Source organism: Meleagris gallopavo, chromosome 1 (assembly GCF_000146605.3).
Source record: "Meleagris gallopavo isolate NT-WF06-2002-E0010 breed Aviagen turkey brand Nicholas breeding stock chromosome 1, Turkey_5.1, whole genome shotgun sequence".
Taxonomy (NCBI): domain Eukaryota; kingdom Metazoa; phylum Chordata; class Aves; order Galliformes; family Phasianidae; genus Meleagris; species Meleagris gallopavo.
Window position 1 is genome coordinate 20,950,753 of NC_015011.2, and position 16,590 is coordinate 20,967,342.

Below are 16,590 nucleotides of genomic sequence, written 5' to 3' on the forward strand. Positions count from 1 at the left end.
AAAAAAAAGAAAGAAAAAAGAGAAAAAAGAAAAAAGATGCAGTTTGGAGTTATTATAAGACCAATCTTTTTGCTGAATCAGTCTAGTATTGAAACTTAATAAACTTGGTAATTTTCTACCATTCAGATTACTGTATTATGCCCGTTTTTATATTGCTTGAGCTAAGGTGTTGCTTCAGCTGACCAGCTGATCACTTCTCTGAACTGAGCAGTATTGAACTTGCTTATTTAGAAGTCCAGAGTTTAAATTTTGCTCTAGGTGTTTGCAGACACAATGCAACTCTGAAGTCCTTCTCTTTTACTGAAAGCAGATATTGTAGTATGTAATAGTTATGACTGAAAGCAACAACTTGAATTGCAGCAGTGTTCATGCTGCCATAATGATTCTCTCTTTCCTTCTCCCTGTTCACTTCTAACTTTCTGATATTGTAATACTATAGATCTGAAAAACAATAAGCTCGCCCCTCAAATAGTTCTCATTATTTTACACATCAGGACAATTTCAGTTCCTGGAAAAGTAATTCAGTTATGCCACAGGTGACTGGCTTTTATTTCAGACTTTCTTACTCTTTCTTTACTCTTTCCCTGTACTCAGCACTGGTGAGGCCGCACCTCGAATACTGTGTCCAGTTTTGGGCCCCTCACAGCAAGAAAGACATTGAGGCCCTGGAACGTGTTCAAAGGAGGGCAACAAAGCTGATGAGGGGTCTGGAACACAGGCCATATGAGGAGAGGCTGAAGGAGCTGGGAATGTTCAGCCTGGGGAAGAGGAGGCTCAGGGGAGGCCTTATTGCTCTCTATAACTACCTGAAGGGAGGTTGTAGTGAGCTGGGGGTCGGCCTCTTCTCTCATGTCATTCGTGATAGGACCAGAGGGAATGGTTTCAAGCTGGACATTAGGAAGTATTACTTTTCAGAAAGGGTTGTCAGGCACTGGAATGGGCTGCCCGGGGAGGTGGTGGAGTCACTGACCCTGGGGGTGTTCAAGGAAAGACTGGATGTTGTGTTGAGGGACGTGGTTTAGTGGGAGCTATTGGTAATAGGTGAACGGTTGGACTGGATAATCTTTTAGGTCTTTTTCAACCTTGGTGATTCTATGATTCTATGAAAAATTCAGTTACACTTTTAATAGCTAAGAGACTCGTTTCATAATCTTTTGTTCATTTAAAAAAATGGTTTCAGCATGCAGATCCTAAACTGCAGAAACTTTAAATTCATTTGTGTTGTTAAGAATGATTTCATTATTCATTTTGTTAGGAAAATTCAGCCTGTAAATAAACAGTTGTCAATATTTTGGATTTACTTTCAAAACAGTTTAAAACCTTCACTATTTAAAATGTCCTTGATCTGGATGTGGTACAATATGCAAGTAGCAATCAGTAAGTTTTTTAAGCTTAGATTTTACGCATCTGTGGTTTTTTTTTCATTAAGGACTTCAGTCAGAAACACCAGAAATTTTTTTTGTGTGTAATAAAACTCCAAGCCAATTAGCACTTCATCACATTGAAGAAATTAACTGAATTCAACATTCCCTTTAATGCTTAAAAGAAATCTTCAACCATCACAAAACAGCTGTGGTGAGAAGAGACCTCCAAAGTTCATCTTATCCAACACACAGGGCCACCTAAAGCTGCTTGCCCAGAACCGTGTCTGGATGGCTTTTGAGTATCTCCAAATATGGGGGCATATATCAAACAAGTTAAAGCATTTTAAAAGGTTTAAGCTTTCTTTTGTAGTATATAAATGTGCTGAGCTTTAGATCTATTTTGCCTGCTTTTTGGAAGGTATCTGGTGCAGGGCCCTTTTGTGAAACAGTAAGTACAATAAGTCAGGGATGCAGTAAACCATGTGTGGTCAGCCGCACTAATTTGTGAGAGCATATGAGAATGTGGGATTTTTTTTATAACAGCAGGGTTATCTGATGGAGGTCATCTTGGTTGGGAGACAATCTCAAGAGACAAACCTCAGTCACTAACTGGCAGACTCAGAAGCTACAGGCACCACTTCTAGCATCACTTGTTGCTGATCATGTTGTGAAATGGGGATCCCGGACTGGGAGGATGCAGAAACTGCAGAGCTCTGTAAACTCATATGGGCATGCAAGGGGAAGTGGGAGAAGGAGGAATGTGGAGGAGATAGGTAAAAAAAAAAAAAGTGTATAAGGGCTGCATGTAAAACACGGCTGGTCAGTATACCTATCTGGCTGAGCCCTGCAGCTGAAGACTGCAGTTTGTCTTATCCTCTTATTTTTCTTAAGTCTTTGAATTCTCTGCATGTGCACACTCCCTCTCCTTTGCATACACAAGCTGCAAGGTGAGCCTGAGATCCACGAAGGGGTGCAGTACAGATGAGGGGCTGTGTCTCTGCTTGAGGGATCTGTGAATCTGCGGCTGGAGAAGGCATTCATGCTCTTCACTTCACTTAGGTGCCATATTTTTAAAGTGAAGTGTTATAAGTAAATTACCAGTAGTGAAACTTCCTATAAGAGAAGAAAATTGTCCCCAGTATGTAAACTTCTTTTTTTGGTAGTTTGGTAACTGAGGAGTTTTTCTTCATTGGAAAGTATGTTGTAAAATAAAAAAAATCAGAAGTCTTAGCAATTACGTTTATAATGTTGTTCCATCTGACACTAGGACACTATTTTATTATTTAAATTCATCAGTTCTCTCTGGAGTTTGACTTACCATTTGTACAGAGAAGTGAATTCAATCACTGAACTCTCATACTGCTTTGGAAAGCAGAAAGTAATTTTCACTTTCCACATGGAAAAGAAAGGACAGATGACTTTTTATTTGTTCACCTTTAAAAAGGACTTGATGGTTAAGGATTTCTTTAAAAGAAAATCAGTCTTTATGCTTTGTTCTTGAAGAAAATTAGTTAGGTTTATTGTAGAATTGGTGTTTTGAGATCTTTCTTGAGAATGAAAGACTATAATCACAAAAGCAGAGAACCTGTATTATGTAGAAGGTCTTTTCTGACTGTTTAAAGTGCAGTATTTTATACTGTTTAGAGTAGGAGGATACTGACCTTTGGGTACGCTAGTTGCAAAGAAAATGGAGGAAATGTGTTAACTTCCTCCCCCTTAAATAGGCAGCTGCAGGTGTATGAAACTGACTAGGGTGTATAATCACAGCTTCAAACAGTAGCAACAATTTTAGTGTGGTGTGGGCTTGATATTTCACTTTGGATTCCTGGTTGAATTATATCAATGCACTGTAATGTGCTGTCGTGTATCTTTATAGAATTGTAAATCAGTGAACCATAAGTTTTTCTTCTTTATAGCCGATTTTGCCCTTGTCTCTGTGCATCTGAGCTGTTCAACTTAACCCAGAGAAATAAAACAATCAGTATTTGGATTACAGCAGTAAATACTTGCAGTTTCGTATCAGCCATTAGCTATACTTTATTCATGTCTGCTTATCCTAGCACAGAATATTGGCTTAGATGATACATAATATTGACCTTGTGTCTTTTGTGGGAGTGTGCAAAAGAATGATGCTTAGCAACCTCTAAGCGCAACAGATCAGAATTTATCAGTGTGAGAAAATACTTGAGAGGAAGAGGAGCATCCATTTTATGGAAATACGTCAATTTTTATTTCTGGAGGAAAATTAGTTTTATTTCTCATCTTAGTAAGCCTTCAGTGATTTTTGTTCTTTGAACAATCATTCTGATCAATAGAGAATTTAAACTTTTATGTTTAAATGATAGTATGATTTAGGGATATATTTGCTGGATACAGTGGTGTATTTCTTTTGAAAGCACAGTAAGTATACAAACAAGCATGTATTCTAATTCAGTTTAACATATCTGTTGTCTTCAAGTTTGGGGAATTTTTCATATGAATTTACTCATGATGATCATCCGCTTTTGATTGCATTCCTGTAGTTTTTTACATTATACTAATCTGTCAGTTTCAGTAGACTGATAGTTTTTTTCTTTTTCAAAGCTGCCTAGAACAATTTATTTATGCTTGTATCTTTATAAAAAATAAATAATGGGGATTTTATCAGCTTTGTTTTAATGCTTATAGCATCTTTGTTCAGTTCTTGCATTTTTTTCTTTTCTTTTTTTTTTTTACTTTTTTGAGAGCTGGGGAAATTTAATTCATTACCAGTTTACATGAATGTTTAATTACTACTTCAGATGTTGAGAAACAAAGAAGACAGACATTTAAACTTTTAGGGAAGATGTGTTTTCTTCACCTTTCTCAAGCTCATCTTCACTCTAGATATCTCTCCTTGTAGTCTCCAATCTCCTTTCAGTTCAAACTTTAGAGTTCCAACTTCAGAAGTTTTAAACTTAATATAAAAATAAATTATTTATTACTGTTAATTTAATGCCTAAAAAGTGTACTTTTTGCTGGAGGATCTTTACTAGCTTTATTAAAGCCAAAATGTCGTGTACCTTAATGTATAGTTAAAAATAATAAGTTAGGATGCAACATTCTACAATTATTTATCTGCTTAAAAAGTTGTAATTTAGCCCTGAACTGTAAATTTCAGTAAAAGCCAGCAGAAGAAATAACCAAAGGAAAAGTACTCCATCTTCTTGATTAAAACTAATTAGGATGAGATTTGCAAATGTTTAAGGTTCTGAACATATAGCTGAGTTAATACTGGGTGTTTGAAAAGTTATCAGGAAAGTTAACCAGCTGCCATACCAAGAAAGAGCAACTGCATGTTCATTGTACTTCATATATGGCACAGAAGAATACGCATTCTTCTTTAATGTGAAATGGCAAATAGAGTTTTGTTTTATGTAATCTGTAAATACTGTCCTGTACTGGACTGTTTTGTTCTGTCCTATTTGTCTTGCTTTGAATTTGATTTTGTGGGTCATAAATAAAAATAAAATTCTGTTATGAATGTTTACCCTTAAAACGTTTCACATTCTCACTATACTTTCTAATAATTACTTTGTGACTGTGTCCTTGCAGAAAATACCTTGTTTGCATGTTTGGGGCACAGTTAATGCTAAATAACTTATACTTTAATTTGCTTTTCAAACTTGTTGAACTCATTGCATCTTCAGAAGATAGTGAAAACAAGTCTTTGAAAAGAACTGGATAAGGGACGTAAACATGTCCTCCTCATTTTGTAAAGAAGATCATTGGAAGTTTAAAAAAATAGCATACCTGTCAAGTACTGAAGAAAATGTTTTGTGTGTTCCTGGCTCACAGACCTGTGCTTAACCACGCATTTTGTTTTCAGTTACCTGTGTTAATTATTTGCATGGTTGGCCATTTCCCAGTTGTTCTGCTTCTTTAACTTTGGGAGAATTACAGAGATGATAGCAGAAAAGATTTGTCCGTATGATTGTTCATTCCAACTATAACATCTATGTACCAGTAGCTTATGTAATGTCTATTATTCATTCAAACACTTTCATATTTTACAGATTATTGCTCAGTTGTAACACTTGTGGACCAATCGAATGTGAAGTTAACATGCACTCTTTTCAATGGAAATCTAGATTCTCTACCAAAAATTTACAAAAACGGAGATATTGTTAGATTTCATAGAGTAAAGGTAGGTATTGGGTGTTTTGTTCTGTTTTTAATGTGTTGTGGTTTTGTTTTTTTCTGTTTTTTGTTTTTGTTTGTTTTTTTCAGTGAGAGAACTGTAGGAAGAATTTAGTTGTTCATATCTTGAAATTCACGCATGGAGGTGGAGGATAAAACAATCAGTTGATAAAAATGAGCTGTGGTTATGGTGTGAGCCAAAACAAAATGAACCATCAAATTCTTAGAACAGCAACAACCAAAAAACCCAGTGTTCTACAGATGGTTATGTCAACTCCTGAATGACATCTTCTGTTTTGAGACTCATTTGTAAATACCTAAATAGAGACAAAAGCTAGCTAACCTGTTCCTAGTTAGTATAAAGCTTCTTTAAAGGCTTCTTCATGTATAATTAAAGTAGAATTAAGCTATAATTAGGTTTTGATGCTTGTATTGCTTGTCAGTACCCGATGTGTTGTCAGTCTTGGATGTTCATTGATTTTTCAGATAGTAGGAAAGTCTAATGCTTAATTTCAAATTCTCTCTGAATCCTGTAGGATAAGCGTTACAAACATACTGGTTTCTGAAATTCAGTGGAGGTAGAAACATGTTTCTTGCATCTGAAGTAAAACTGTGTGTTTTATAGGGGGGGGTGTGTGTGTGTGTGTACAAACAGGAGAAAGTAATGCTTAAACGAATTGAAAATTGCATGGGCAGTAGGTAAATAATGGATTATTTTTGAGATGTGAAGTACAGGTTAGAAAGTCCACTTCATGGAGGTGTTATGTATGCATCTCTGTTATGCAAATCTAACAGTGTTTCAGCTCAACTACTGATAAAGTATGAACAAGAAAACCTTATTCACCTGATTTGGGAACAGATTCTTGGGTGTTGATCTGAAATACTTCTTAACTGATTAATCATTTTCCAGGATTGTGTCAGTATTTCAGTTTTGTTCCAGAGTCTCTTAATGTTTCTTCCACACAGCTTTTTTCATCACTGCTGAGCTCGTTTAGGTGGTTTCCAGCCCCAACACTTCCAGCTGCCCACAATCCATATCCCCTCAGTTGCATAAGCTTAACAGCTTGTCTAATTACTTATTAATTTAAAATGATCTACAGTTAGTTTAAATAGTTACATTTTTCTGGACAGGCATGTTTTGACTATCTTGAGATAACAGTAACTTTGCAAGTTTTGTTCTCCAATCTGAGCAGGTAAAATCTGGTGTAGGAGCCTGTTGACAGCTGTTTGGAGATGTGGGACTACAGCCAGTTCAGGATTTATGATTGCTGTGTAACACAGTTTTCAATAAAAACATGAACAACAACAAAAAACTCTAATTAGAGTTCTGAGTATGTCTGCAATTCCTCATTCACTGTCGTCTCATTTTGCTTTCAGGCCTTTTCACCCTCTCATAGCTTGCCAAATGGAAAGCATTTGAGAGTAGCAGAGGCTCTAGCCTGTCACAACTATGTTTACCAGCGAGGACAGATATACATATTCTTTACAGTGTTTATTCACATTTCTATGTCCCAGAAATACTTTGAGAGACTTCCAGGGAATTGATGTTTGATAGCAAATGCATTTTAAAAATGGCTGCTCTGAGCTACTTCATAGTAGCTGAAGTGTTGGCAAAGTCCTGGAGGAGATTCTGTTGGTGTTACTCTGGGTTGAGAATAGATTTATTTGCTCAGTATTTGTTTAAGAGAATGAATATTTTAATTGTCTTGTTAGCTGGGTGGAGTGATAGTTCAGTTTTAATTACATTTCTGTTAATATTTCTTGAAATACATTTTTATGATGACTAATGATGATGTTTCATGAATTATAATGCTTACTGAATTACAGTCCCATATTTGGGCCTTCAGCTGTAGTCAGTACTCTGACAGTGTGGGGATCTTTTTTGCCTCCTACCATAAAAACTAGGCCTGCGGTTTTTCTATTCCCCCTTTATCTATATTCCTAAGAAGGAATTATTTCAAGTCTCTTTCTTTTTTTCTTCGTCACTGTGGATGCTCTAAATAAATTAGACTTAATGCTTACTACTTGAGCTGCTAAATGGAGGGAATGGTCATCCACCTGCTACTGACTAAATCTGTATGATTTTATCCTCACTTGTCTTTGAGTTTTGGCTTGTGTTCTGCATTCTTAGCATTAGACAAACCCTGCCACAATGATAGAATTGTTCATTTCCTCATCGACTTTTCTTTCATATTCCTTATTATCTCTGAATGATTCTTGAACAAGAATTTATTTCCATGCTCCTGGTGAAGTGAATTGCTGTTTTATTTCTATTTCGATGTTTGGGGATTGGAGAGCAATGAGATTGAAATAAATCAGAATACACTTTTGAATACACATCTTGTTCAGCTTGTTCTCCTTCAGTCATTTATTAGAGTCACTGGACATTTTCTGTTGACTTTTTTTCCAGGATGCGCAACATTATTGAGCACTTTGCATTTTCAAAACACTGTATTCTTTGACATCTAATACAGTCATCTAATATGTGAGTGCATACTTCTACTACTCCGATCTACTACTCCGACCGTGTGTAATTTAACTCATGTTGAATTCTTAGAATGATGAACATAATGAGATGACCTCTCATTAGAAACTCTACTTACTTGACTTCCTCAGCATAACACAACCTGTAATAATTGTGATTAAAAAGATGAAAATCTTAACTCTCTTTCATAATATTGCTACTATTATCTTTTCATGCTTTGACTTCTGTACCTAGGTTGAAGTTAGTGCAACAAATGAAATGGGAGTCTTAAAGATGACAGCTTCTTCATTACACATCACTTCGTTTGTTACCACTGGCTTATCAGTCATGCACTGCATAAGATGTTCTGTAGAAATACGCCTAGTGGAATGAGTATCATAAAATAATTACATCATGAGCTGAATTGTGCTTACATAGACAACAACTGTGTCATTTCAGTACTTTGGAATGCATGTGGTTTAGGGTTTTAATGTTCTAACTTCAAAGTTAGATGGAGGAAAACAGCAATTAAAAAAAAAAAAAATCTCTATCAAGTGCATATTCAGCTGTTCAGATTCACAATATAAACACATTGTTCCTTTGAGCAAAAGTACTTCATAGCCATGATATGTGTGACTATACCATCTGAGTAGGTCAGTCAGTTCAGTAGAAGAAGATATGTTTTGCTAGTGAGTTTCAAGGCTGTTTTCTTGTCAAGAGTGGAACAATACTTGGCAATCTGATTATCAGACATAAGAAGCTTGCCTTCATAAATACAGCAGAGTCAATCACACATCCTTTCTAATATCCCTGCTAGTTCTATCTCTGTTCTTGAACATCACTTTCTTTAAACTCTGTAATACTTAAGAAACATTTGTTCCATTATATTACTAACCCTGGTCTAAACCAGTTGGCCGTTATTTCCAGGAGCACTCACCTCTGCACTCGCGTAGTGATTTTCTTGTCTCAGTGTATTCTCTCTTTCAGTTTAGTCAACATTGTCCCATTAACATTGGTTCCTTCTCTTACTGCTTGGTGCATTATGGAAAGTACTGAGAGACCAGCGCAGAATTATATGCTTGCTCTTCATTCCTAGGCAGCTCTGACCATAGTTGTCAAGTTGTAAAGCATAATGAGAAAGGAAGGCAAGTTTATGTCCTTTAATAAATAACGTCAAGAAGTATTAACTCTAGGCAATTATAGCCTTCTTCCGTAATTAGAAGTTCTTAGAATTTCACATGTTTTCTGAAATTTTTGTTCTGAGTTATATTGGATCAAGTCACCAATCCTGTCTTAAATACCCAGAGATTTTTCCAAAATACAGTAATTTATTACATTATCCAAATTTGCTCAAATATACCGGGCCACTTTCTCTGTAGAATATTTCTAAAATGGGATCGTAATACCTGCTGGTTTTGAAATGATAACCAAAGCAGAAGTTATTTAATCTGGTTTAGGTATGTACTCTTTGTACATACAGTTTTTGTGGACATCATGTTTTTTGAACTGGTAAATGAAATGTGCAATGTATCGTTGATTGTTTCCTTTCATTTGTGTTTAATTACTACAGAAATTTCGTCTCACATTTTGAGCACAGCAGTTCACAGAAATAATAGAAGTTATAATCTATGGTCTTGGTATCTCTGTATTTTTATATTTTCATTAAAATTGATTCTGTTTCCATATGACTTAACTTTTCATAGGAAGACGTCTGCAGTTTTTGTAACTCAATTTCTTGTTGTATTTAAACATGTTGAAACTGGCTTAATTCATACGACACACAGATTATTTATGGTCTTATTTTAAATTGCTTCCTTAGTTTATTGCTGCCTCTTTCTCATTGCAGCTGAAACTATGTGCATACTAGGAGTACAATATTAAAATATAAGGAAAAGTAATCTATGTACAGTATTATCCAAACTTGTTTAGACTGTAATGACTATACTTGATGTGAGAAAACTATTTAAAAAATATAAGAAAATACTGAAAATTTGTTGACTCTTTCTCTAACACGGCGTATTTTTCATTTGAATAGAATCAGTGATAACTTTCAGACTTTTACAGCAAAATTAATCTCTGGATCTGATAGAAAGTTAAGGTGCAGGCTCAATTATCTGGCATATTTCTGAGCAATAAATTATTGAATTAGTTACAATTCAAAAATACTAATTTTTTTGGTGCTAGAGTAGTTGTTTGTCTGTAGGTCTCTTAAGCTAGCTTGTCTCACAAATGACATAGTCAGAAACCTGGATGCGATTTCGATCAGCTAATTTTAGTTTTATGAGAATGGGTCAAAACAACTGGTTGAAAATCAAGGTTTGAGATTTCTGGATGCTAAAAAGATTTTGAGACTTGTGAGTGAAATAGTCTGCACCGATGCTGATTCTAGTCTGCCTCTTGAAATAATTTTTGATGTTAGAACTTCCTTCTATATGCTTTGCTTACTTGTTAGTGTGAATTTGCGTTTTCCTTTATGTTTTGTCTCTTCTACTGGCACCAGGAATAAAAATGAGTAGTGATCCATTATTTATGCACGTGATAAAACAGAAGCATAAGCATACTTCAGTGAAGTACAGTCATTTTTTTTTTCATGTTTTCTTGTAGATTAGGGAATACAATGGACAAATGCAAGGAATTACCAGTGCAGGATTTGCGTCATTGACATTTGATGGAACCGTAGGAGCACCAGTAGTTCCTCGAGCCTCAAGCAAAGTGTACACCTTCATAGATGAAGAACAGAAAACAGTAGAAGAATTGCGTGTTTGGGCAGCCAGTAATCTTTCTGTCTCTGGACCAGAAGCAAAATTGTCTGATGTTAAGCCAATGATGTTCTTCGATCTCACTTGTCAGCTGGTAGGGAAGGCAAAAGTGGATGGATCATCTTTTCTTCTAAAGGTAGATTTATCTTCTTAAAGTAATTTGTTATATTGTTATGTGGATTAATATGTAGAGATTAAGGAAATATATGATACTGTACTATTTTATTTCTGTGGAGACAAAACAGGAATCTCAATTCTTTTTATCTAATTTATTTATTTTGAAAATTTTTTAAGATGGCATTGGTATGGATGGTAAGTACTACAAACATTTCTAGGTAAATATTGTAAGATTTCTTAAAGTTGAGAAATCATTTTAGTTTTGAATTGTAACCTTGTTTTCTACTCAGTAGCAATTATTGCTCATTTTTCTAGATCTACAGTATATAACTAATTCAGTGCGTAGTACTCTCTAGAGCTCTAGGTAGCTTCTTGTAGTTACACATAAGCACTTTGGGGGATCATTGCTTAATGAAAGCACAGAATATAACTGCCACACAACAGGAAAGTACTTTCTGAGGTGTGATCCTTAACATCAGGTAAATATAAACTACCTCTCCTTATTTTTCTTAGTTTAGCTCCCTACGCATCAATTTGATGTTATTCTGAAACACATCTGTATTTATTTTCAGTTTTTTAAGTTGATTGTTAAACTGTGAGCATCGAAGAGCATACTACAAAGTTATAAAATGGAAAATAAATATTTAATGGTACTTCTGTATTAAGCCTCGCTGATACAATCTTTTTAGAAACAAGTTGCATCGTTCTCTTAGTAAGGCAGGAAATACTTTTTTATGTGCTATACAGAAGCAAACCTTGAGTGTCATGTTATTTTGCAACTGTTACATTTAACTGTCTCTTACGAAATGGTTGTCGAATGGCATGCAGTAAAATTTCAGAACTTTCTAGCTTAATTCTCGTTCACTAGTGTGTGTTCAGGATTAAAAGGCCCTTTACAAGGAGAAACACAAGCACTTTCTTAAGTAAATATTATTTATTTTCCCTTTTTTTCTGTGTTGTAAGTTTTGAAGACTATTTTGTCAACTATGTATAGTAAGGAGGTGAACTTTGCAGGGTGGAGCTGTGTGGAGTCAGAATAGTAAAGTCTTAATGAAATCCACTAGTACTAGATCAGTTTTTCTCATACTGAATCCTCTGTCAATATCCTTTTTCTGCATTTTAAAATATTAAGTACTTAAATTTGTACAAAAATGCACCAAACAAGCTAAAAACCGATAGATTAACATTGATGTGCTGTTGCTAATTTCAAACAGGCCAAAATTCTTTCCTTCCATATAGAATGTTGATAATGCTGTAAGAGAAGCCTTTTTATAAATATTGTCGACAGAGGTCTGATTATTTTGTTGATTCATTAAACAAAGAAGCAAAGCACAGCAAGTTCATATCATTTCAGTTACATATCGTATATTATTAACTTTCTGTTCTTGGGTTTTTTAACAATGATGTACATTTACAATGTCATTCCAAGACAGTTATTTTCATGGTTGATAATACAGCAAAGTATAATGACAATTTTAAGCACCGAGCTCAGGTAAATAGTGTGATTGCTTCAAACATAACTGTAATGAATCTTGGTGATTTCTGTGTATCACCCATAGCATAACCTTTAATATTACACTCAATAAGTTATTCTGTGTAAGCGTGGCTCCTTAAGCTGATGTGACATGAAGCTGTGTTGCTTGTCTTATGAAAGTAAGCTTAAATTGAAATGAGGCGGCAGTTAATTATTTCTGAAAGTTTTAATTTCAAATCAGAGGAGGCTTCACACAGAAGTGCTGCTGTCATTTATCCATTTCATAAGGGTTTTATTACTATTCTTCTGTCAGTTATCTATTTATCTGTGTTATATCATACAATCAGTGTATTCTGTTGGAGGGCCTTAATGAGTCAGGAAAGCAGGGTTCATGGTGCCTCCCCTTTTTCAGCATTTTACAGCATGGTGGTCAGATGTCCTCAGTAACTATTCTGTAATTCCTGTTTGTTCATGATTAGTGATGAAACTATTTGTTGTTTCTTATTCAGAGTTTGATTATTGTTGATAAGAATGAAGGCATGAGGATAGCTGTTCGTAACCATGGCACTAGCAGATACGGGAAAATTAATAGAAAGCCATGGCTCCTGTATTTTTATCTACAATTTAAGTAGTATGAAGCTGGTAAGCTCCCAAAGTAGATGTGCTCTTACTTGTACAAGTTTAAAATAGTAAATAAATAAAAACACATTGAAACACATAATTTTCCATAGAACTTTCTTTTCTTGTAAAGAATGCTTATTGGCTTAGAAATTCTTCCAAAATACGGCCTGACATCAGCCCCATTAGTTCCTCTTGCAAAGGAAATTGTAAGCTTTGACCTGACAGGGCACACTCACATTATTTCAATCAAGTGCGGAACTACCAATGTATCCCAAGCAAAGCCAGTTTGAAAAACAGTAGGAAACTAAGCATCTAATTTCATAACATATGCCTATAGCATTAAGTCTATGTTTCTCTAGCTCAGTTCTGGAAAAGCTTGGCTAATTCCAGGAAAGAGCAGCATCTCAATCAAAGGTGGTTTTAAATGTTTCATAACAGGCTTTTTTTTTGTTTGTTTGTTTCAATCTGTGGGGGCATGTGCAAGCTCATTATGTGAGTCCTTCAGAATACACTACACTCTTATTTGGGAACATTAATTTGATGTTATGGGTCATTTTAACTGTAAATAATTTCCCCTTTTATCTCTTGATTTGGTATGAGCATTTCAGCCATGAGTTGTTCTCTGTGAATGTACACATTGCTTTGCTGCTTCCTAGATCTTTTCCTTTGTGTCCTTTGATTCATAGCAATTAAACATTCAGAAAGGGTTAGAAATCCTTTAAAAATTGACCTTTGGTGTCTTCACCCTTCCTTGTCCCTCTTTCCACCTCACCTGAAGAGCATAACTCATTGGTATTGTAAGCTGTCTTATTTTCTGTTGCACCAGTATGTATGAATTCCTGTGCATTAATATTTTGAGTTGAGTATTGAAATAGTTGATTTTGATTGCAGGTATGGGATGGCACAAAATGCCCCTACCCAACATGGAAGGTACCTGTGGAAACAAAAGAACTGGAGGGAGACAAAGTTCTTCTTCATCATCTGCGAAATCTAACAGTGGATGTTTTAGTCTATGACAACCACGTACATCTGGCAAAATCACTGAAGGTAATGTACAATTCATTGTTTCCAACTCTCAATTTGTGGTCTATTTTCTGCCTGGAACTTGCTTCAGAGAATGTATCTGTGCAGTTCAGTTCTTAATTAGTCTCAAATGTTGCTCTTCATTGTTCAGTGTATTTCTCATACCTTTTATTTGAATTCAAAACTTCTTCAACATGTGTAAAACAGCCTCGTTACCCTAAAATTGCCATGAAAGAAATTCTTCCAATTAAGCAGTTCTCTCCAGACATTGTAATACCATACATACTCTGCATGTAGTGCATTCTGAAAATGTATTCTGTGCTTCAGAATTATTTTTAAATGATATAAGCAAGGATTGAATTTATTGTACCACTAAAGGCCTGTAATTCTGAATAAAACATTTTATCTGTTCTGTAAATTCCTGCAACTTACAGTGCTGTCTTAATTTAGTGGGTCAGTAATGTTGATTTTGCACAGTTAGAGAAAGCAACAATGTAATTAAGCTCTTGATCTTCATCAATACTGCCATCTTGCTTCTAAATACAGCAAATTAGCCAAAAGTACATCTTTAATTTTACATCTTGTCTTCTGTACCCAAGCATAGTTTTTCAGGTAGTGTTTGCCACTAAAATAAATAAAATAAAGGTACGGTGGTAGACATTTCTTAGGCTGTGGCTATCAGCAGACATGAAATCAATTTGACATATAATCCCCAGTCATAAGTAAATGATAGCAACATAACTTGCCTTTGTGTAAAAATTTGTAACTAACATTACTCACAGAAGTAATTCATTACCTACAGGTCATCTTCCAGAATTTTTCTTTTGTTAAGGACACTTGAGAGCACAGGAGCTCTCTGTCCCTCAGTGTAAGAAACCAAGCCAATGAGGCAGGAAACAGAAATGACCGAGCAAGGGCCTGCAATAAGAAAGGAAAATACGGGCAGTAGAATTTGGAACATGTGGCCTGGGAAGAATACGGGGATGCCACCTCAATGTGCAAAGCCAAGCTTTTTTGATTGAGGAAATTTTTCAAGAAAAATAATAAGAATGTGTTCTATAGATTACCCTTTGATAAATGAGAAAAGAGAACTGGCTTGAACAGGCACGGAGAATGCTGCCATGCTCGAAGAATTCTTTGCCTCAGTCTCCACAGGCAGTCCGGCTTCCCACGCTTTTCATGTCCTGGAACTTCTAGGCAGGGGCGGGGGAAGCAATATGCCTCCTATTGTATGCAAAGAGCAAGTCAGAGACTCCCTCATGAGGCAGAATGTGTACAAGTTTGGGGCTGAGTGATTTACATCCCGGTGTTCTGAAGGAACTGGATGTTGTGGTTACTGAACCACTCTCTATCATACTTAAAAAGTCATGGCTGTCAGGCAGAGTCCCTTTTTGACTGGCAAAAAGGAAACATCACTCCCATTTTTAAGAAAGAGAAAAGAAGACTCAGAGAACTACAGGCCAGGATGCCTCCCATCTCTGGCTAGAAGAGCATGGAGCAGATCCTCATGGAATGCGAGATGAGGAAGTGATCCATGATAGCCAGCATGACTTTCACCATCCTAACCAATCTCTGCGCCTTCTGTGATACAGTGATGGCATCAGAGGACAAAGGAAGGGCAAGTGATGTTGTCTACCTGAACTCGTGCAAAGTCTTTGACAGGATTCCGCACCACATCTTGATTTCAAAGTTGTAGAGATAGGGATTTGAAGGCTGCGCTTGGATGGTTGTAGTCAGAGAGTTGTGGTCAGTGACTCTGTATTCCAGGTGGATGTTGGTGATGAGTGGTGTCCCCTATGTGTCCATCTTGGGATTGTTCTCAACAAGCTCTTGCACTTCGGTTGGTGCAATCCTAGGTATATCTAAAGACTGGGGACAGAACTCCTTGAAAGCAGCCCTTTGGAAAAGAAGTTGGAGTTCTGGTGGATGTAAAGCTGGATAGGAGCCAGCGGTATGAGTTTTGCAGCCTGGAAGGCCAAGAGTATCCTTGGCTGCATCAAAAGAGAGGTGGCCAGCAGGGCAAGGGAGGAGGTTGTTTGCCTCTGCATCTAGGCCTGGGGCCCCCAGCACAGGGATGATATGAAGCTGTTGGAGCAGGTCCAGAAGGGGGCTGCAGTGGTGATCAGAGAGCTGGAGTGCTTCTTTTTGAAGACAGGCTGAGGAGCTGGGCGTATTTAGCTAGGAGGAGGCTTTGGGGAAACCTCGTTGTGACCTTCCAGTACTTGAGAGCTTATAAACAGGAGGGAAAACAACTTTTTACACGGTCTGATAGTGATAGGACAAGGAGGAGTGGTTTTAAACTAGAAGAGAGACACCAGCACAGCCTGCTCAGAGAAGCTGTGGGTGCTCCATCTCTAAAGGTCTTCATGGTCAGGTTGGATGAAGCATTGGACAGCCTGATCTAATGGGTTGCAACTCTACTTATAGTGGGAGGTTGAAGGTTGATGATCCTTAAGGCCCCTTCCAACCTAAACCATTCTATGAAAATGAAGGAGGAAAATATTTAGTGTTAGAAATTTTAATTAATATTTAATGAATGCTATGTATATTCAGGAATTCTTGTTGATTACGTGCGACATGGGAGTTTTCCATCAATTCTCTTTTTTTTTT

The 16,590-nt window shown here is 36.3% G+C and overlaps 1 protein-coding gene across 4 annotated transcripts in view; it reads left to right on the top strand.

The window, feature by feature from the left end:
* POT1 (protection of telomeres 1) overlaps positions 1-16,590 on the top strand; it is a 63,671-nt gene that overhangs the window by 24,241 nt on the left and 22,840 nt on the right. For all 4 annotated transcript variants that reach the window (XM_031553138.1, XM_010706251.3, XM_031553134.1 and 1 more), the window contains 3 exons: positions 5,399-5,529; positions 10,591-10,881; positions 13,849-14,004. In XM_031553138.1, the coding sequence (XP_031408998.1) occupies positions 5,399-5,529; positions 10,591-10,881; positions 13,849-14,004 (578 nt within the window). The remainder of the gene's footprint in view (positions 1-5,398; positions 5,530-10,590; positions 10,882-13,848; positions 14,005-16,590) is intronic.